This window comes from Amblyomma americanum, chromosome 3 (assembly GCF_052857255.1).
Source record: "Amblyomma americanum isolate KBUSLIRL-KWMA chromosome 3, ASM5285725v1, whole genome shotgun sequence".
Classification (NCBI taxonomy): domain Eukaryota; kingdom Metazoa; phylum Arthropoda; class Arachnida; order Ixodida; family Ixodidae; genus Amblyomma; species Amblyomma americanum.
In genome coordinates this window covers 196049672-196070780 of record NC_135499.1, presented here as the reverse complement: position 1 = coordinate 196070780, position 21109 = coordinate 196049672, and the positions used below count along the sequence as shown (strand labels likewise).

At 45.8% G+C, this 21109-nt stretch overlaps 1 protein-coding gene across 2 annotated transcripts; it reads left to right on the top strand.

Moving 5' to 3' along the window:
• The first annotated feature begins 922 nt into the window (after nt 1-922).
• Nucleotides 923-19533, top strand: LOC144123574 (uncharacterized). 2 transcript variants are annotated; one of them, XM_077656387.1, is made up of 7 exons: nt 923-1204; nt 7895-7991; nt 9277-9362; nt 11224-11316; nt 12893-12982; nt 17746-17806; nt 18782-19533. In XM_077656387.1, exons 1-7 carry the CDS (start codon nt 1109-1111, stop codon nt 18877-18879), a joined length of 621 nt encoding a protein of 206 aa, XP_077512513.1. In that variant the 5' UTR covers nt 923-1108; the 3' UTR covers nt 18880-19533. The 2 variants fall into 2 exon arrangements, with proteins under 2 accessions (XP_077512513.1, XP_077512514.1); XM_077656388.1 differs by having other exon boundaries at nt 950-1186; nt 18782-19516.
• The last annotated feature ends 1576 nt before the right edge of the window (nt 19534-21109 follow it).

Sequence of the window (21109 nt, the reverse complement as noted above, 5' to 3'; positions counted from 1 at the left end):
GGGCAGCCAAATACCGCACCTGTAACTCCAACCGTCAAACCAAGCCACCAAGCAGCGTAAGATTGCCAGGAGAGAATTCACAACGCTATCCACATTGCTGCGTGTTTATAAAACTGTGACCGTCTGCGCAGTATTAAGAAAAGCTTCTATCCTCATAACTCGAATGGTTTAATACACAGTGGTTAAAATGGGTGAGTGCCAACGTTGCCTTCAATTTATTAAAGAAACATTCATTTTGCAGTCAAAGCAATCGGAAACAGCAGTAAACGCTTGTCACATGACAGATACGTTTCTTCTGTAACAGCAAGGCTGCAAGGTGCAATCCGGTTTTCAAATTGGCTTCCACGTTGTATCACGCCATGATTATGCGACTGAATATGGCATGGCTAAAACTAGCCTTCCGATGCTGCTTTTTTGTCCTTTTACTTACTTTCTGTTATCTTTCTCACTCTCGGCATTGTCTCTCCCCGTGCCTCTCAATATTATCGGCGGCAGATGAAATCATCGGTTGTTGCCCCCCATCTCCGCCGGCTACTGGCGATACCCCATCTACGTAGTGCTGTGCAGCATACAGGAAGCTGAGAGAGGCGAGCACGCATTAGAATATAACCTAGCTATACGCGACGTACAGTAGTCCACGCTTCAAGCACAGTTCAGATGCGATCACTAAAATTCCGCGGTGTAAAAAGTTTTCATACGCTACAAACATGGGAGGCGAATGATAAGATATGTACTATTCCTGGTTTGATTGGAGGCAAATAGTTGCAGATGTCACTGACAAGGTCTACGCACTGACGCGGATTGGCACACGGGTCAGGTATGTTCTCTTTCCTGATTAGAGGTGCGGAGGCTCCAGTTTCCATAGTGCTGCACGAAACTGACGAGACGGATACGCAGAGGGAAAACTCCGTAATCGGACCTTTCCCAACGTGTCGTCACCCTTCCCTTAATTCTGCGAACCGCTTTGTTTTATCGGAGGCATTAAGCCAGTGCGCTGCTTGTGGCCGACAAGCTTCTGGGCTCGTGCCATTCGACGCACTCTCGGCGCGGGGCCAGGCGTGACAGTGGTGCTGTAGGAGAGCCAGCAACGGGCGCGGCGCGGTGTGCCATGCTCGCGACCGTGAAGCCGTTCGGTGGACTCGTCAAGCCACAGTTCGCCTGCGCCATCATCGGCTATGTCAGCGCGGTAAGCAGCGTTACGTTGGTAGGAAACATGTCTCTTCTAGTTTGAGTTTACCAACCCTTTACTCACAACTAGGAGGTCTTCGTGAATAACTCAGAAGGTTTATATTGACACGTGCCTAGCAGTAAATTATGAAGTCGTAAATTAAGGAACGCAATGCAGAATTACGACCTAGTTTTCGATACACTGTCACAAAAGCGGCAAAAAACGCAGAATCAGACAGCTGTCAAGAAAGAAACATGTGGTCGTCCGGTTTAACATTTTGCCAGGAGGTTTTTGTCGGCCTTGGAGTTGTTAGTGCTCTGTTCTGTGTACACTCACTGATTTGGTACTGATGCGAAGGGGACAAGTTATGGAAGGGAAGAAAGCAGAACTGGGAAACGCGTATGGCTAGTATTAACGAATTTATTTATTTTTATATATTTGGAAACGATGGCAGCTATCAAAGACAAAATAAATTCTGCTTAGGATATGTACTTTGAGAAGAAGCGTTCAGTAAAACGGACAAAAAGACAGAAGAGCTCTCGATTGCAACTTCTGCAACTACTTAAGCAATTCACAATGGCACTTCTCGAAAAATGTACAACAGTCTGTAGCTTCGGTATGCTTACGTAAACCTGGCGCCTCCTCAATCCGTGCAAGAAGGCGTATTTCAGAGCCACATGATTCCCTATTACATGTTAGGGAAAACCATTTCCGACATAATTTTAACATAACCGGTAGGCAATGCAAGCTAGCAGTGAAGAAACGCTTGCAGTCAGCTAGATCTTTTCTAAGTGTTGTACCACTTTCATGAAAGGAATATCCTGCCCCAATACCAGCTGCCAGCGATCAAACCAAGATTATCATTTAAAAAACTGCACGCTTCGCCCTTCGGCGGAGTACCTTACTCCTTACACTACTGACGATGTTCGTCAGGAAGCACGGATGATAACTAGTATACTATAACATCAACAAGACGACTGAGCTCCCATGGGTCTCCTATTATAAAAATTCAGCGGCAAGGCGACCAGTACATAGCAAGCACTGTTCAATAAAACACTTCGCTGGTAGCTTTGGCGACATGAAAGCTGTTCTGTCAGTCAAAAGAACTGAGTTCCTCTAAAAGCAGCAGAAATTATTGCTCCCTGCGTGACAGCCGCTTAGGTATTGTCATCAGCACGGGAAGAGCATCTCGAAAGCTCATTGCATTAGGTTTATTCTAGTGGCGTTGATTGTGAAGTCGATGTATTTCTGAACTAATAGCTGACAGCTATGAGTACAGGTAACGCCAATATGAAAGAGGACACATTATGAACGTTCAAATATTTATTACCACACAAGTATTTGTGACAAGCAAGCCTTTACCTTTTTTCTAAACAGCACTTTTCCTCAGGACAGGTATTTTAAACTTCAATGCAGAAATAACAGCAAAATGTGTGCTTCTGTTTCGCATCGGCTCTCTTCTGCTCGATTCCCACAGTTCCCTTTCATATTGGAGCTCCCTGTACGTTTCATATTCGCATTGTGAGCTACGTGGCCATGGAAGATGTCTGCCACTAACAAACGAGCAGACGAACAGCAGTAGAGACCACTGTGTGATCACGAGCGACGACGAGAATGTATTGTCACACTGTGGTCAAGGCAGGCACGCAAGCAAGCAAGCAGGCTGGCGTAAAACTGGAACATAAATGTTGGTTTGGGCGATCTTGTAGCCAGAGCGAAAGACAGAAAGTAGGCGGCAGCAGCATTCGCATGCACATGGTGCTCGTGGAGTTCAATATGCCTGCAAATGTGGGTCTTACACTTTTTAAAAATTACTAACAACTTTCCAGATAACTTAGAAGGACTTGGTTGTAGGACATCGTGAGGAGCAAAACCGCAAAACAGGACGGGACTGAGGCAGGCGACAACACAGGGCGGTACTGACAATTGAACATTTATTGAAAACACAGCAGAGCTTATATGGATCAGTCGCGCGTGTAATCTGGCAAGCAACCGGAAAATGAAGATGAAGCATGACATAAGATTCCCCTCAGCTGTGGCCGATTTTATATCGGAAAAACTTCCAGATGTTTAAACATTCGTTTGCAAGGGCATGCGCATTCCTTGAGTAGGCCCGGAGGACCTGCCCTGCCCCTTCACTGTCGCAGTTGTAAAGGCTGCTATCCTAATCTGAACTGCACAGAGATCATAGGAAGAAGAAAGGGGCAGTTGGAAAGGGAAATTGTCGAGGCTGTTGCCATCCAGGGATCGGAGTCAGATAAGTGTGTCAGCACGCCTTCTGTATCTATTTTTCAAAAAGAATAAGCGTTTCTCTCAGCGTTTCACTAGGCTGTTTTTGTTTGGTTTTGCGTAGGTTTGTTGTGTCCTCCTTGCTCGGTTTCCTTCCCTTCGCCGTACCGATTGTTTTCGTCATGGTTGCCATTGAACTGCTTTGTCATGCTTCATCTTCATTTTACGATTGCGTGCCAGATTACACACGCGACTGATCCATATGAGGTCTGCTGTTTTTTTAATAAATGCTCAGTTGTCAGTACCGCCCTGTGTTGTCGCCTGCATCAGTTCCATCCTGTTTTGCGGTTTGGCTCCTCACGATTTCCAGATAACGCACTTAAGTCGACGAGAACACTCCCGAACATTGCACAAAAGGCCGCGTGAGACCGCAATCCTTCAAGAACAGTCTAGTCGCGTCTAGCGAATCCATGCCAGGTGGCGCGCCCGGCGCGTGCTGCAAAGAAATCTATAGGGCCGTGGTCCGGTTGCGGTAAGCGAGGAGAGCATTTCAAGAAAAGAAGTGCGGCAAAACTGTCTTTAATGTGTTATAGGAGACTACTACATTTCAATAATACGTGTGCTTCAATCGCAAAGTTTAAATGCTTGAAATGTTTCCCAAAAGTGAAAACACAGGAACGTGAGAGCTCTTGCAGATCCTCGCAATTAACACTTGCAAAAGTGCAGATGTTGAATGATCGACGTAGGTTTCCTCCAATACTTACCTCACCTTACCCAGCGCTTCCTGACCCATGTCTTCCACAGCGCTTCCCCAATCATGGTTTACTTCAAAACCTCTGCGAGGGTCACTGTCAAATTTTTCTAACGGTTTCCAATCTGTTCCGGCACAAGAATCCCGTTCTGCTTAGTTCAGAGCGCCAAGCATCGTAGTGCGTTGATTTAAAATTCTGCGCTTGTTGTAGTTGTGGTTGCATCAAAAGCGATGACGCATACCCACGGTCCTTCTGTACAGTGTCTTGATGGCTACTCTTTTCCCGCATGGTTCCTGTTCATTAGCATTAGAAGCGGAGCATTCTGGTCATATCAAATGCAATAAAAAGATTGCCGAGGACAGTGATGCCGCACCATTAACCCAGTTTCACGGGTAACTTAATTTATACCTTCCGTTGGGCTTCGGGCTCCTGCGTCTAGTCACAAAGAATGCAACGTTAAAAAAAAAGCCAGCGCTAAGCCTATCAAGCTTTCGCGCTGGTGTCTGCGCGTTCTCAAGCGATGCTAGTGAATCTTTCCAGTGAGAAATAAATATTACCAACTCAGTGACCAAAGGCTGAAAACTTCACCGTGACAGCTTGCAAAAACGCGAAGCACTCGGACGAAAACCAGGCCTCTGAACTCGCTTTTATCGCACCGAAGCGGATAGTGAACACTTCTCCACCCGTCTGTAATGCGCCTCACTTAAAAGCGCGCAGCACTATTGTAGCTACAGCCGGCATCACCTTATCAGACATCGAATGCACGCAGTTTTTCAAAGGCAAAGACCGAATGGTCAGTGTCGGAGGTGTCGTATCGTTTGGTCGTCTCGACTTGCTAGTGCAAAGGTACCGCCCGATCCCGGACCGTATTTTGGGCCGTGACAGCTGACATCAGCCGTGATTCGCGTAGCGCTGCATGTTTGTAGTGAAGTGAGGCGTGATTTCAGTCCCTCCATTGTTTCTCGCTGTTTACACTGCCCGCTGTTATCGCCACTTTCGTTTCACGTCTTCTTCCTTGCATGTCTGATAAATTCCGCGAAGCGGGCCATGGATAGCGTTATGCGCTTCGCTTAGAGTGTCGAGAATGTTTAGAAAACATTGTTTCCAAGAGGGTTCTCGCTTTATATTTTCGGAGGCAGCGTGCGTGTTTCGAAGGCGCTGGCCTCTGGCACTGGCATAGACACGGGTTGTGTGAAAGCCACCATTGATTAAGCCAGAGGCAAACATCTTCGCATTAACATCAGCAGCATTGTTGTTGAACACCAACTTGTCAGAGGATCGTAAAGACAGGTGCAACCGCGATAAATGGGAGGTCTAAAACGACTGACTTTCTACACAGTTCGTAAAACATATTCGTAAACCTGACCGAGTAAACGGCCTCGCATTTTTTTAACCGCAGTTCGTGTAAGGTGAATTACAGTTTAGTTTAGTTCATGGAGTGTAACGTCCTAAAGCGACTGAGGCTATGAGCGACGCCGTAGTGAAGGTCCCCGGAAATTTCGACCACCTGGGGTTCTTTAACGTGCACTGACATCGCACAGTGCACAGGCCTCTAGCATTTCGCATCCTTTGAAATTCGACCGCCGTGACCGAGATCGAACCCGCCTATTTCGGGTCAGCAGCCGAACGCCATAACCACTGAGCCACCGCGGTGGCCTAAGGTTAACTATATTTATTTTCCAGCGTAACGAATCTAGAAATAAATTATCGTTGCTGTGATTTTACAGCCACGCACCTCTATGGATGTCGCCGTCCCTACTCCTATCCTACAGTTGCATTATACCAGAAGGCCGCCGCGGCGGCTCAGTGGTTATGGCGCTCGGCTGCTGACACGAAAAACGCGGGTTAAACCCCGGCCGCGGTGATCAAATCTAGATGGAGGCAAAATTCTAGAGGCCCATGTACTGTGCGATGTCACGGCACGTTGAAGAACCCCAGGCGGTCGAGAATTCCGGAGCCCTTCACTACGGCGTCCCTCATAGCCTGAGTCGCTTTGGGACGTTAAACTCCTCATAAACCAATAAAAAAACTACACCCGATAGTTGCTAAGCACCCCTACTGGTAACAGCATCTCGCTCTACACCAGCTCCCTTGGCTCACCCCCTGCACGTCGTGCACATAACGAGAGCGAACTGAGCAATACTTTATCAAAACGTTCTATACGGGGAGAAGCTGGCATGAGGGAAATACACCGGTGTTCACGTGGTGGTGACGACGGTCAGCTGATTCTTCTCTCTGCAAAAACGTGGGCATTTATCAGAAATGATAAAACCTGAAAATGCTTTTATCGCCTTCGTCCGTGCCTGAAGAGAGCGGCGTCCAATGCGGGGCCCTTGAGGCTCGTGAAAAGGAAATTGTCCAAGATGACACGAACGACTGTCTCTCTCGATTACATTTTTCCGGGATGTTTTGATCTCGAATGACTGCCTAAGCTGCCTTCGTTACACGCCCCGCGGCAAGTGATAACACAAGGACGTGGATTTTTTCCTCTTGCACCGTAGTGCGTGTTTAGCGCGATAGATAGACGACGTTTACCACGCATTGTTTTCTGTATGTCGCGATACACTTGTGCAGACAGAAGCTTTGTGCATGAAGGGGCCCAGATGAACAAATATACGTCAATCAGACATGATTCATGTGTGTTAGTCTGCACCTCGCACATATTTTTAGCACTCTGTGAACGAGATATCATACATGACGCACATTTCCAGAGAAGTAAGAAATGTACTATTTGGCGCTTCTTAATGGAAGACAAAACGACCTTCTACTTAACAGCACTAAGGAAACCATTTCGTTGTTAGAAAATAAGCTTAATATTGTGAGAGATTTCGTCCTGGTTCCGACACTGATTACGGAACTATACATTTACGATGGAGCGGCCGCGCTTCCAAGTAATGCAGCCTAAAAGCGACACTAATTGGTGACCGAGAAAACCCTACAGCACGAACAAGAGGAACTGCTTTCTCTCTGTCGTTCTCCTCTTTTATTTCATCTCCCTGTCTACTCGCTGTCCCTTTATTTCCGCTGGCAAGAACCTCGGGTGGTCGAAATTTCCGGAGCCCTTCACTACGGCGTCCCTCATAGCCTGAGTCGCTTTGGGACGTTAAACCCACATAAACCTAAACTTCATTTCCGCTCGTCGCAGCTGTGGAGTTTCAGTATCCGATGGCAGATGCCGCGGCCGCCAAAAACGGTTTCCTTCCTTTTTGTTTTGTTTAATAAATAACCAGATACTAATACCACAAGTTAGGCATTGGAAGCTTGATGAAACAAGGTGTTAGTCGAATCATTTTGACGAAAATGCGCAAACCGATGGTGCTGGATTCGGTCTCCGGACCAGGAGGAATGTCTTTTCTCGAGTAGGAATTTTGATGTCCAGGAAGTAGGCACTTTTTTCTTTTTTTGCGCCAACTGGGTACAAATGTGTGCAATTCAGACTGTCATTTCAAAAACATTTTCTTCACCCTGAGATTTCCCCAGAACTTATTTAGATATTATTGCGTGTCCTGGTCTGCTTGCGTACAAGGCATCCAAGATGAACGAACAAAATTTCAAAAAAATAAACGAAAGCAGACTACACATGTCGAACAACTATTGCTACAATCTATGACTGACTATAGTACAGTGCTCTGCCTAGTCGCCTTCCATCGAGTGACATGTATTCTGGGCTTCTGTGTTCCGGCTCCATGCTGCACTTATTTACAGCAATGCTCGGGATTTACCGCTTCTCGTGAACGGTGCGCAGGCGTTGTCGGTGGCCGTCTCCTTGGGCGCCTTCTTGCGGATCATGGTGGCTTCGAGTGACAGCCGCATCATCCCCGACTACCAAGGGTCGGTCAAGGGTAACCAGCATTCGCATCTACTCCACATTCTCCCCTATATGTCATGCCTCGAACCGTGTGGGTCAATGCAGACTCATATCTGTCATGGCGTGTGCTCGATTTCATTGTGGCCACAGTGTTCCGGTTTTCCCCCGAGCTAGCAAATTGCGTGCGCGGTTGCGGCACACGGCACGCTGTGTTTTACGCAATAAGCACGAACAGTGGTATACAGGCGGCTCTGTCCCGGGGAAGGACACTACGTCTTATGCATGGGGTTCATCGCTCCTTGTAATTTATGTTTGACGAGGTTTAAGATGGCAGAAAAGTATACAACAGCTGTATCTTACGGGTACGGGGCAGAAACGTGGAAGCTAACGAAAAGGGTTCAACTTAAGTTGAGGACAAGGCAGAGAGCTATGGAAAGAAAAATGATAGGTGTAAGGTTAAGATACCGGAAGTGGGCGGAGTGGGCGAGGAAGCAAACGCGGGTTAATGACATCCTAGTCGAAATCAAGAGGAAGAAATAGGCTTGGGCAGGGCATGTACTACGAATTAGAGATAACCGCTGGTCCTTAAGGCTGTACCGGAGTGAATTCCAGGAGAAGGCAAGAGTAGCAGGGAGCGGCAGAAAGTTAGGTGGGCGGATGAGATTAAGATGTTGCGGACATACGATGGGCGCAGCTGGCAAAGGATAGGGTTAACCGGAGAGACGCGGGAAAGGCCTTTGCCCTGCGGTGGGCGTAATCACGCTGATGATGATGATGAAGATGAAAATTGCACACGGAATGCAAGCGAGTCACAGTGAGAAGCGAGTAGCGGCGAGTTGTATTGCTACAGAAGCCGTTTTTTGAGGAAAAATGCAGGCAGCATTAGTTTTAGAAATCGACATATGTCGACCGCAAAATGTATCTCTCTCATTCAAACTATGGTATGCTACTGAACTCGGATAACGATTCGTCCGCAGTACGCCGGATATGGGGTCATATAAAGGCATGCTCTGCTATTCATGGTGACAAGTCAATCAGAGGTTCCATTGTTGATTTAATCAAGCCAACGCACGCTTATCGTAATGCGTGCTGCTACCTATTTTTTCAGTGTGATTCATCTTCCTATTTCATGTTCTTTCTTACTCTTTTTTTGTTTATTTTGGTCGTCAGCTAATATTTCTTGTAGCAATCATCCATGGTAAGATATATGAATGCATAATACTTTATCTTGCAATATTTTTTTTTTGCTGCAATGCATAAAGGCTATTGACCTTTAATCCTCTTTCATTTTGCATTTTCTTTCATTTCTTCTATTTTAGTGAACACGATGCTGTTTCTATTTCCCGGAATATACTGTCTCCTGAGAACTACAACCTGTATTCTTCTCATCTGGGGAGCAAAGATTGTAAGTTCCATCGAAACTACCACTCGTTTCAGAAGTGTGCTAAAAATAATTTGTAAATTTAGTCCATTTTCCTGAGATGATGTTCACTCAGTGAGAAAAACCAGCGAAAAAGAACGCGTACACAAGAAGTGGACCCTGCGTCGTCCTTGCGTGGGTCCTCTTATTGTGCATAATTTTTTTTTCGCTGCTTTTGCTCAGCCAATATGCGTTAATTCGGTGTTAATTGAACTTCAGTATACTTGAAGAAAGTCATAAAAGAGATTAAGAGCTTTCGCGTTTACAGAAATATAGTGCGCGGTTAGCTGCTGTATGATTGATTGATTTAAAAAGTTTTGCTTCATGAAAAGATTGCCCAGTCTGCCAAATTCACGTTATCGAATAGTACGTAATAATGTGTTTGGCCTGCAGTTTGGCCCGTGCGCATTGGCTGTGCTTACGCGATGACATGCTCGCGCAGTCTAATTTGTCTAATCATGTTTGCCTTTTTTTCAAGTTTATACTATCCTGCCGCTTAATTATTTAACACCTTTTGACCCCCCGTCTCACGCGTCAACAAAATCAGGTTGAAGAAATAAACTGACCTGAGAAATTGTTACTGGGAGTGTGGTAACCACTTAGCGTCTATGCACTGGTTACCTTCCACTGCCTTTCATTCTGTTTTAATTCATGTAATTTTCTGTTCATTTGTACCAGTAGGCCCAACCGACAAAGCATAGTTCTTGTAAACGTGCCAGCCTCCTGATCGTTCAACACTCCTTGCTTCTCTGAGATGTCTGTGTTTACACGAACCATTCACTAACATGTTTCTAGGGGAACCCTGAAACACATGCGAATCGTCGTTCTACAATGTACGTTGGGTAACGCTGATAGCGAAAGTTTTCCAGACTAGCAATCAATACCACGAAAGGCATCCTCACTCCTATTCTCTTGGCGGCCACAAGGAACGTCGAACAACACATGTTGTTGAAAAATTCGAAAGCCGCGTCATGCGCTTGACTCACCAAAATAATCCTGTCATGGCGGCTCTGCACAGACCGAGATAACGGTAGATAAGAGGACAAGAAGAGTGTCATTGACGCTGTGGTGCCAGGAGCTGATAACGTGCTCGGAGTGATTGTGGCGTCAAGAGCATCGACTGATTTGATATAAACGGACAAAAAATGAACTTGGAATACGCTGTTGTATACAGAAGGGGTCACAGAGGGCGAATTTCCCGTCCTTCAAAGCAGTCTTGGGGCTGTCGCGGTTTGCTTGTTCATTCTCAGTGGATACAAGTTATATAACACACCTTCACCCCAACAGCCTCCTCTTCACCTAAATATGTTTCTTATTTTGATTAAATTTGTCCGTAATGTGTGTCCAAGCACATACGTCACAATGTCAGAGAGGCCGTAACTGCGCAGGTCACCTTCTCAGCATCAGTGAACAGAACGAACAATGCAGTAACAGTGCCGTTAAGGGGTACAAGCAAAAATTCATTATAAGGCTTAACAAATACCTGCACCCCGCTCTATATGCTCCAAAAATGCAGGATTGGAACCCGCTGTGTCGAGCATATAATTGTTTATGCCGGCCAAAGGCCGCCAACTTTCAAGGGCTTGACACAGCTACACTCAGTTGACAACGGCTGAAGCTGGCTTGCCCAGATCACTGACAGCGGTTGGCTGAGCCAAACTTAAGTCCCAGCCAACGGACTCAGTTTCGCAATTGCCGCGGAAGAAACTGTTAGAAGCATGGCAACTAAAAGGATAAATATACGTGAAATTTCGGAACAACGATTATTTTGAGTGTTCATCGGAAACATCTTTCTTGAATTCGAGCGATGCCTTCGTTGCTGCTTCTCTATCTCCCTTAATCCCAGGAGCGTGCTCAGCTCGTGCTGCCGTGGATAGTGACGGGCATCATAGACCTCGTGCTTTGCGTCGTTGGCATGGCGGTGCTGGGAATTGCTGCTGTAAGTTTCTGTCAGGTCACATTTTCTTCTCTTTATTTACCGCAGAGTGCTTTATACGTGGGAGCTGACTGCAGAGAAGTCTGTCCCGAGGTTCTATACTTAAGTGGCACCTACTTACGTCACACATATAGGGTTGTGTTCATTATTACGTGCAACACACAGGATACACTTGGAGTCAACTTCGCCGGTTGCTCAAGTTTACCGCGATGGAGTTAAAGGTCCCGTGCCGCCGAAAAGCCGGCGGCGACCGTTAGCGAAAAATCTGCGAAAAATATAAAAAAGTAGCCACCTGCCAGGGTGGGCAGTTGGCCGACTATCGCAGGTTGTCACCACTTACATAGACCGCAAGGGAGCCTTACGGGAGAGCGGGCAGAGCAACCTGGGTCGCACGAGCCCCAGCAACCACTTGTGGGGCAGTGGCGCATCGTCTAACCGACGCACCACTCCGCCAGGAGTGGTATGAGGCCTCCCCGCGATCCATGAATCTATGAAGTAGGCAATGTGAACGGGACCCATTAACGCTGTCGAGTTCTACTCTTAAAGGCAGAGCTTAAGCGTCGCCCCAGGTTTTTCCTCGATTTTCTGAATTGAGCGGACAAAGACACCACGATAAAATAATCTATAAGAAAAGAGAAGCGGAACCTTATCATTGAAGAAACAGGAATAAAGACCGCCACGCCAAGGACTGTAATAACTTTTCAGACAATCCGCGAGTATATATTTCTCGCAAAGTCTGTTATCAAATGAGGAAAAACTAATACAAAGTGTACTCTATAGATGATTACGAGGTTTTAAATGGTGCAAGAGAAAACATCTTTTTTGTAATCGCACGCTTGTAGCGCATGCCAGCGCTACAGAGTCTCTGCCTCCACCAATAATGTAACGGATAGAAATATATATTTACAGAAGGGAATTATATATACAGAAAGAGACAGCAGGGGAGCCATAGAACAAGGTACAGCGCCCGAATACACTTCATCCTCCTCGTCCGCCGCACACACAAGCACCATACTTCGTCATCATCTTTGTCCAAGCCTACGGTCGTAACAATATTATCGTTTATCTTTTCTATTTATAAATTTTTGAGCAAAAATACATCTCAGACTTACCGCATGGTGAATAAAATGACACCGGGAGCTGTAGTGCTGCCCCACGATAAGTGTCCATCACTTATTAAGTTAAAGTGGACCAAATAATTAGAAAAGGCGCGCATCCGTGAGCATCTTTTAGCTGCTTAAGATGACCTGAAAAACGCTTTTGTAGCCTACGGGGGAAAGCTTTAGTTTTCATTTATTAATACAACTTCATAGGTAAAAGTTAGATGCGCAGAAAATCATGCGTACAATAACTATATTTGAAAAAATGAAATTGAGGATTAACTGTTAACATACACTCATACGCATCGCCAAGCGTCCAATACTGCACCCGACCTGCAGAGGTAAAACTCCATCACCTTAGATACCTCAAACAGAACTGCGTGCTCGTTGTAACCACTCCTCCCTTTTACACATTGCTTTAAGTTGTGCGGCAGTTTTACAAGAGTTCCAAATGACCCGAGTTTCGCATCTTTACGCAGACGCAAAGTGGTGCTGAGGACTTCGGGTATGGCTACTCGGAATGGTTCGCCGGCGGAGCTGGGTTGTGCGCATTCCTCTTCATCATCATGGCAAGGAAAACATGTGTTTCTTCCCTCATTGCTACCACTTCCACGATCTAAACGCCCGGTTTTCCGTCCATAGCAAGATGCTGATATGTACGGAAAGTCCTAGTAATGACATCCCCATAATGAAACTATTCTTTCACAATATGGTGGAGGTGGTGGTGGTGGTGGTGGTGGTGGTGGTGGTGGTGGTGGTGGTGGTGGTGGTGGTGGTGGTGGTGGTGGTGGTGGTGGTGGTGTTTTTTATTAAAATAATAGTAAAAGGGAAGGAAAAGATTTTTGCTAGCTCCGGCATCTGCCATCGATACTGAAGCACCTGAGCTGGGGCAGCGGAAATAAAGGATAGCAGGCAGAATGGAGAAATGAAATGAAAGAGGTGAGGGGACAGGAAGAGAGTATAGGGGGAGAAGTAATATATAGAAACTATTTACACAATAAGAAATGTGTCCAGGTTGTGCACGTGATTAGTTCATTTTAGATGAATTAAAACACACGCGCACAGCACTGTGCCAACATGCTTAGAGTTGCGTTTGAGAAAAACAAATTAATAAACATCACATTCGATCTCAGTTGTTCTAAAACTATAAAACCTGTGCATTGAGTTAATAGGTTACCCATATGTCTAATGAAAGTATCTGTTTGCATTGCTACGCGGCATTGTTGATTCAAAATTACGGCCTAATTTAGCATCATAGCACAATGCTCATATTATATGGCATGCCTGGTTAGAACAGCGTTTATCTAGACTTCACTCATTCGTAAGGAGTAACCCTGTGCGGGTAGTGTGTTCCATTTGGTAATCAAGTTACCTGTACCTAAACTCTTGCATAGTTGGCCCATACCAGTGATAAGATTGCAGGCTTAGAAGTACTCGTTGTATGCGCATAACGACTCTCGACGTCAAACCTTCGATTTCACACACGTGCCAGCTAAAAGATGACGATGAGGCAAGCGCTGACTACACAAATTTGTGAAATCATTATTAAACAGGCAACGCTACAAGCTACCACTCATATATCCTCACCGACTGCACTAGGCAAATATCCCCAGAACAGGAGAGCAGTCATCCGTTCTGACTTATCAGGGTAGAAGCTATCAGAAACAGGAGTATTTGTACAGGGCAATATGTACTGTAACGGTTCACAAGGCGGCACAGCCCGTATTGCGACAGTCATGTGCAAGGCGTGAAAGTTTTGTTCTTTGTAATAACAAACAGCGACTACGGTGACGGTGGAGACGAGGGCGTCTTTGTTGACGTTGTTTACAAAATCGGAGATAAGACTTCCCACAGCCACTATAGGATTGAACGATGCGCCTGGAAGTCCGTAATGGGAAAACAACCGAGCCTAGATATGTTGACGAAAAGAAGATAAAAATCCCGGAGAGGTCAGCCATCGTCCGCGAAGTAGCTTATCGTCAGTAGCAGCTCCGTAGCAACATAGCAGCAGAGCGAGGTGCATTTCACCTGAATCATTTTCTCTCAATATCAATCAATTTTATCTTAAAGGTACACTGAGCCCATTTATTCTTCCTAATAGAAATTAATTCTCTGGCTCCATCTGGCTATATTGACTTTGACTTTTTTTCCGGTAGCAAAAGACGTGTTTATTGCCGAGAAAATGGGAATTTAAGATCTTCCCTTCATTCGATTCAGTCTCGTCACGCCCTAGCCGAGAAGTACGGGTTGTCTCCGTTCTTGAAGTGAATGGCAGTGTGACGTAGCCTCTGGGATCCGCGCGGAAAATCGGTATCAGCGCATGCATTCTATTTGGAAAATCGGCCGAGGATAGCGAAGCCTGTATTTCGTGTTTTGGTCATTTCTAGCTCTCAAAAATCTCCGTTTTTCGGCAAGAGTGGTCTCCTTCTGCTTACACTGTTGTGCCCTGTCGACACACGCACGGCCACCATCTATTTTTCATCAGTGCCCCTTTAATCTCACAGCGTGTTTTCAGTCCATGTGTTTAAATTGTTTCAAGCCGTGTGCCACCAGCGAATGCTATGGACGCACTCCGTCTAGTGCATGTTTTCGCGTTTTATACAGCAGCATAGTCTGTAAAAAACGTACGAGTCTCACGTGTTAAAGGAACACTCAGGAGCAAATGAATTTGGCCTGTATCCGTAGAGTACCTGAAAACAGAGCTCTTGAAAGGAAGCAAAGAACAAGAGCTAAAGTACAGGTATCGCTGCCACAGGCCAATCTCGAAAGCACAAGCGCGATGAGGTAATTGGCAACACAGAGCGAATCTCGGAGGCTGACAAACGTGCATGAAGGATACGCGTTTGGATATTGAAGTAAATAGGTTTTTTTCTGAAATCACTAGTGCACTTTTATCACACGAGGAAGGCAGAAACAAAGTCATCCTCAATGTTGGAAGCCAAAGAAGCCAACTTCTGGCCATTTTTTTTAAGGGCCACAAATGGGCTTCTACCGCACGAGGCGGATTTAGGGTTGCTTGACGGCGAAGCTTATCACTGATCCGTCAAGTCAACGGTTTGGCCCAGGACCCTTTTCCCAAGCATCTCACCCCAGAAGAGCAGAGCACCAGGCCGGGGGAAATCTTGTACCCATTATAAAGCCAGTGGGTACACGGCGGCACCGGGGATCGAACCCAGCACCTCCCGAATGCGAGGTGGATGCTCTCCAAAGAAAATGGCGGCGCAACAAGCGGCCAGCTTATTTTCTGTATGTTTTTTATTTATTTATTTGCGAATACTGCAGGCCCTTATCGGGCCCATGCAGGAGTGGATACAAGGCACAAAAAATTACAATGACAGATTCATTAAGGGAGACAGGTATCTGCACAAATAAATACACAATACAGTTTCATCATTACAGAAGCATCACGGTGAGAATGTTGGATCAAGGTGACTAACATGTTGTAAGAAAGATTCTACTGTGCTGCAGTTCGCAACAGTGGATGGTAGTTTATTCCAGTAATGGATAGCTGAAGGAAACAAGGAATATTTGTGAACATTAATGTGGCTAATGGGTTGACGAAGTGCTTTCGTATTGTTAGTCCTTGAGGAGTGGTAAAATGGTTCCTGAAGATATGCTTCTTTTTTTATGTTGAAGTGTCCGTGATAAAGTAGGTACAATAACTTCAGTCTTGATACCACTCTACGCTGAGCTAGGCTGTGTAGATCTACACTCTTTAGTAGGCTAGAGATGCTGGAGTGCCTGGAATATTTCGAGTATACAAAGCGTACTGCAAGGTTCTGAATTCGTTCTAATCTGTCTCTTAAATATTTCTGGTGGGGGCTCCAAATAATATTAGCGTACTCTAAGGACGGTCTCATGAGGGTTTTGTATGCATTAAGTTTTACAGCAGAAGGAGCATTGCGTAATCTTCTTCTGATGAAATACAACTTTCCCTAGGCCTTCTTGCATATGCTACTTACATGTTGTTCCCAGCTCAGATTGCTTGATAGCGTCACCCCTAGGTATTTTACAGAATTTGTTTTTACGACTGGGACATTATTTAAAGTGTATGAAAAATCTAGTGGCATTTTTTTGTTGGTAAAACTTGGTGCTTCCCGTATGCGCTTCGCGTTCCCGCGTGGTTTCCTTGTTGACGCGCCTTGATTTACAAGTGCGAAGCTGGAACTCCAAGAGTCCCTCCAAGTGCTCCTCGGACGAAGTTCACACCGTGGCACGCACCTGCGAGGAGGAGAACACCTGTGGCTATCTAATGGTGCACGAGCCTCTTCGTTAGCAAACGCACTGCTCGGCGTGTTCGCTTCGTCAGCGGACCAAGACGCTGGGCAGCATAATCAGCGCTACGAAGACTATTACTACAGAATTTATAGATGTCCGTACGTACCAGTCTCTGCTCGTCAGTTGTGACGGTGGTTCGGCAGTGACAGCTGCCGTACCAGTAGGCTGGCTTGCTACCGACGCTGCCGACTCCTCTGTGCTCAGACTATCCTGCCAGACCCAAAGCCTCAGCCCTCAAAAGCATCGCACGCTGTGTGAGGCCGAGATCGCTGAAATGCAGGCCGCAGTTCTTTGTGAGAACTTCGTTGTCGGGATCTGGAACGCAATCCATCGCAACGCTGGTGCAAACGCAAACGAAGCGATGACAGCTGACAGAGGCTTTCATGTCGGCCGTTGGTAGTTTTCATTTCGGCGGCTGCTAGGCTGCACCGCTCGCTGCCATGTAATTACGGAGTCCATGCTTATGTCAGTTTACGTCACTTTTCGGCTATATCGTCATCAGAGAGTCCAGAGTTTGAATCAGAGCGCCGGGAATTTTAACTTCGCATTCCAATCTCTTAGAAATAAGTGCATCTTTCGCTGTCGGATAAGCGGCAACAAAGCCACGAAATGCCGAACTATCGGATCTTACTAACAAAAAAAAAAAGTTTTTCAGAGTTGTCCTCGATGTCCCTTCAAGAAAGCAACCACACTGCGTTTTAAGAAGAATGAAGAATTTTGTGCCGATCCCTGAGGCTCGGCCAACCACAATCACTTCCAGACGATAATCACGGAACCATTCTCGGTCTTGTCATGAGTTTCAATAAAGTGGTGGAAAAAAGTGTGAATTTTTAAATACGTACTTTTCGGCAATAAATGCGCTTTTTGTGCCGAACAAAGATCAAACTAGCCGCGATAAAAACTATACAGTCGATTTTTCTGATACAAAAGTTTAACCTTGCTCTGAGTGTTCTTTTAAGAACACGTCGGCTAGCACGGACATGCTGCGAACGAGAGTACGGTCGACAAGTTTTTGTGACTTTAGCACCTTATGTGGGACTCTCCATCCATCCAGGTGTACTTTGTGATCTGCGTGATGTCCTACTTCGAAGAATTGGTCAAGAAGCCAAACACAAGTAAGCATTCCCTTGCCAGTTCTGCAACTTCTAAAACGTTCCTTTTGTTTCATTTTCCTGCATTTCCCTTTTAACTGCCTTTTATCGCCCTGTTTTCAATGTCTCGCTTCTCTTCGTAACAGCCTGATTTTCTGTATTTCTCTCTTCTTATTCCCAGGCTTCCTTTTGTCCTTAGCTTTTATTGCAGAAAATAGGTTATCCACGAATGAGCAGAAGAAAGAAAAGTTTTTGAGTGCGAAAATAATGCGTACGACAGGAGGCAGCACAAATCGTCTGCTGATGCAACACGATTTGATTCAAGTGTCCTCCCAACACTGATTTCTGTCTAACGTACTGAACGAAGGAATTTCAAAGAGAGCATGTACCTTATTAACATGCAGCAAACGGTTACCCCTCGTCGATGAGCGAAAAGCATACTTTTGTCATTTTTAAGGCTAGCTTTCCTCTTGACAAATGATTACGTTATCTTTTCGAATGAGACGCAGAGACGATAACTCATTTTGCTTCACATTTTCACAAATTCGGTCAAGAATCGGTTGACCACAGCTTCAGTTCACTGCGAGAAAAAAAATGAAAAACTGCATGAAAAAAATATTTTTATGAATGTTGCAAAACTCTCAGACCATCCGCAAAGTTAGCATGCCGAGACACGTGGCATCGATACTAGCAAAAATCACCACTGAAGGCATTTGAAATAGACCCTGTCACATTTCGATAAAAGGCAAAATATGGTTAGGCTACAGAGGTGCATCTCGCGACCAATGTGGCCTTCAGCGGCAGCAACTGCGGCTGAGCTGCATCGCATATGCACGCAACAAGCTCCTGACAGTGCCTTGATATCTTCTGTTATAAGGTTCTACTGACTGTATATTAAATTTCTGTCAACTTCGAGCAAACTCATTAAAACGCCTACTGAAACTTGAAGCGCCACTTTTTGAGTTTGACGCCCATCCCTCTCTCATCTTCCCGGCGCAGACTTCTTCAAGGGCCACGCGTGGAGCGCTGCGATGCGAGAGAGACGCCACAAGGAGGCCGCGGGGTGCGCCACCGTCAACACGGCCTTTGAGGCCTGAGCCGTGGGCCGCGCACGCGGGAATCTCAACGGGCGACGACACACACACGTTGCCGCCCCCTCTCGGCATCACCAGAGAGGAAAAATCTTCCCTCTCCTCACCACACTCGTCATCGTCACATTGCACTCTTTCTCTCTCTCCACCCCCTCCTCACATCCGTCTCTAGCGTGAACTCGCTGACGTTATTACCGCTCTTCGCTGTTCAACCAAGACGTATAGTTTGCCATCATTATTCAGAAATGTTGATGCGTCGCACTTCAATTACTAGGATCCCCTTAAGGTTTACTGCTGTCAAAACTGGATTAATTTCCTGACACTGTTGCTAGCCTCCACGAGGTTAATTATAGTGCGCGAAACGCCAGCTCCGTCACGCATCCGTTCTGCCTCAAGTGCGCGAAAATTTTAGATATAATCAAAGCGCGGCTTTCTACATCGTTCACATGCTTTTCTGTTTATGAAGTTGACGCTCTGTCTTAAGCCAACAATCATTAAAAATACGATACTGTTTTCTGTCTCTTTGTGATTAAAGGTTGTATTATTATACTAAACATTTTTCTCTGTTCTGCGTATGCTTTTCTACGCGATAAAAAAAAATCATGCCCTAACTCAACGAGACCAACGCCTGGCATCACTTCGATCTCTTATTATTAAGCCTGCTATAAACTGCAGCCTACATCCTACCCTTTGTGGAGCCAAGTAATTCCATGCGCTAACATATGATTCCTGCTCCCTTATTTCTTTGAGCGGTTGCAAAATGACACCTTGCAGAGCGAAGCTTCCAACTGATTAAAAGTACTTAACTGGTGCAAACAGGAGTGAACAGTCTGGGTTCTTAATTTTTAAATGTGTCTTCTAATGTGCGCATTTACAAATTAGAAGAACATAGAATTTTTTGCAAGACTAGGGAAAGCTTAACCTACTGCTACGCAGAGCCCCGGTACAACCCTCTTTATAAGCGAAATTATTTTTAATAGCGCTCAAAGGAAACGACGTTTAGTCGTTCGCTCATCGGAAAGCGCTCGGAAAGACACCTCCACAGTATAAGCATTTAAATATTCCTCTATGTCTTCCAAGACCTGATATCATCCCCACTATACCCTACTCGCCTGCTCTAAACTAAGTCAACGGCGCAGTCGAAAGATGTTGCATTCGCCGGCACAAACAGAAACCGACTGTCCCGCTTTTCATTTATACTACATCGCTATGACTATGCATTCTGCACAGCTCTGCACCTTGAACTTCGAAACTCTTTTCAGCGGGATTTAGGTAGCTGGTGACCCCTAAGCTCTAAATATCGTCGTAGCATCATCAGTGTTAATAATCAATAATTGGTTTTTTGGGAAAGGAAATGGCGCAGTATCTGTCTCATATTTCGTTGGACACCCGAACCGCGCCGTAAGGGAAGGGATAAAGGAGGGAGTGAAAGAAGAAAGGAAGAAGAGGTGCCGTAGTGGAGGGCTCCGGAAAAATTTCGACCACCTGGGGATCTTTAACGTGCACTGACGTCGCACAGCACACGGGCGCCTTAGCGTTTTTCCTCCATAAAAACGCAGCCGCCGCGGTCGGGTTCGAACCCGGGAACTCCGGATCAGTGTTCTTGCTGATTCTGCTTTTCTATGATTGTGCCTTTTTTGTCGTGGCCTAACCATGGTTCGCAGTGTCTACGTAGTAAGTAAATAAACAAATAAAGGCCAAACATATTACCTTAATGACAGCTGCGGGATGTTGGACGCTGCACCGTTTTAGCGGCGGGCGAAATTCTCTCGGTGAGGTGCTTTGTTGCCGAAAAGTTAGATTTAATGCATCAGATGGACACTAAACCAGATCACAAACCATAAATGCGAGAACTAAACGGCCTGAGACGCACTAAAGCAAGAGCGCTAGGCAAGAGATTCCCTTTCCATCGTCACGCGGGCGCTGCCGAGAGATGGCGGCACGGTATGCCCACCATGGTTGACATAAGGTGACATAAGGTTAAATGTGTTGGAAGGCGTATTTAAAGAAACTGGCGGATTTTCATTACATCTAACAACACAGATAAACAAAAATAAAGAAAAAAAGCTGAGCATCGTGGCAAACTGCCACCACCCCGTTTCAAAGGGGACGCTCCTACCTTCCATCCATCCATCACATGCGCCCCGCATCGATGCCCAGTTTTATTACCGTCTCATGCAAGCTACGCGCCCCGCGTTTCTTGTACCACAGGCGAAAAGGTGCCTTTATACGTGGG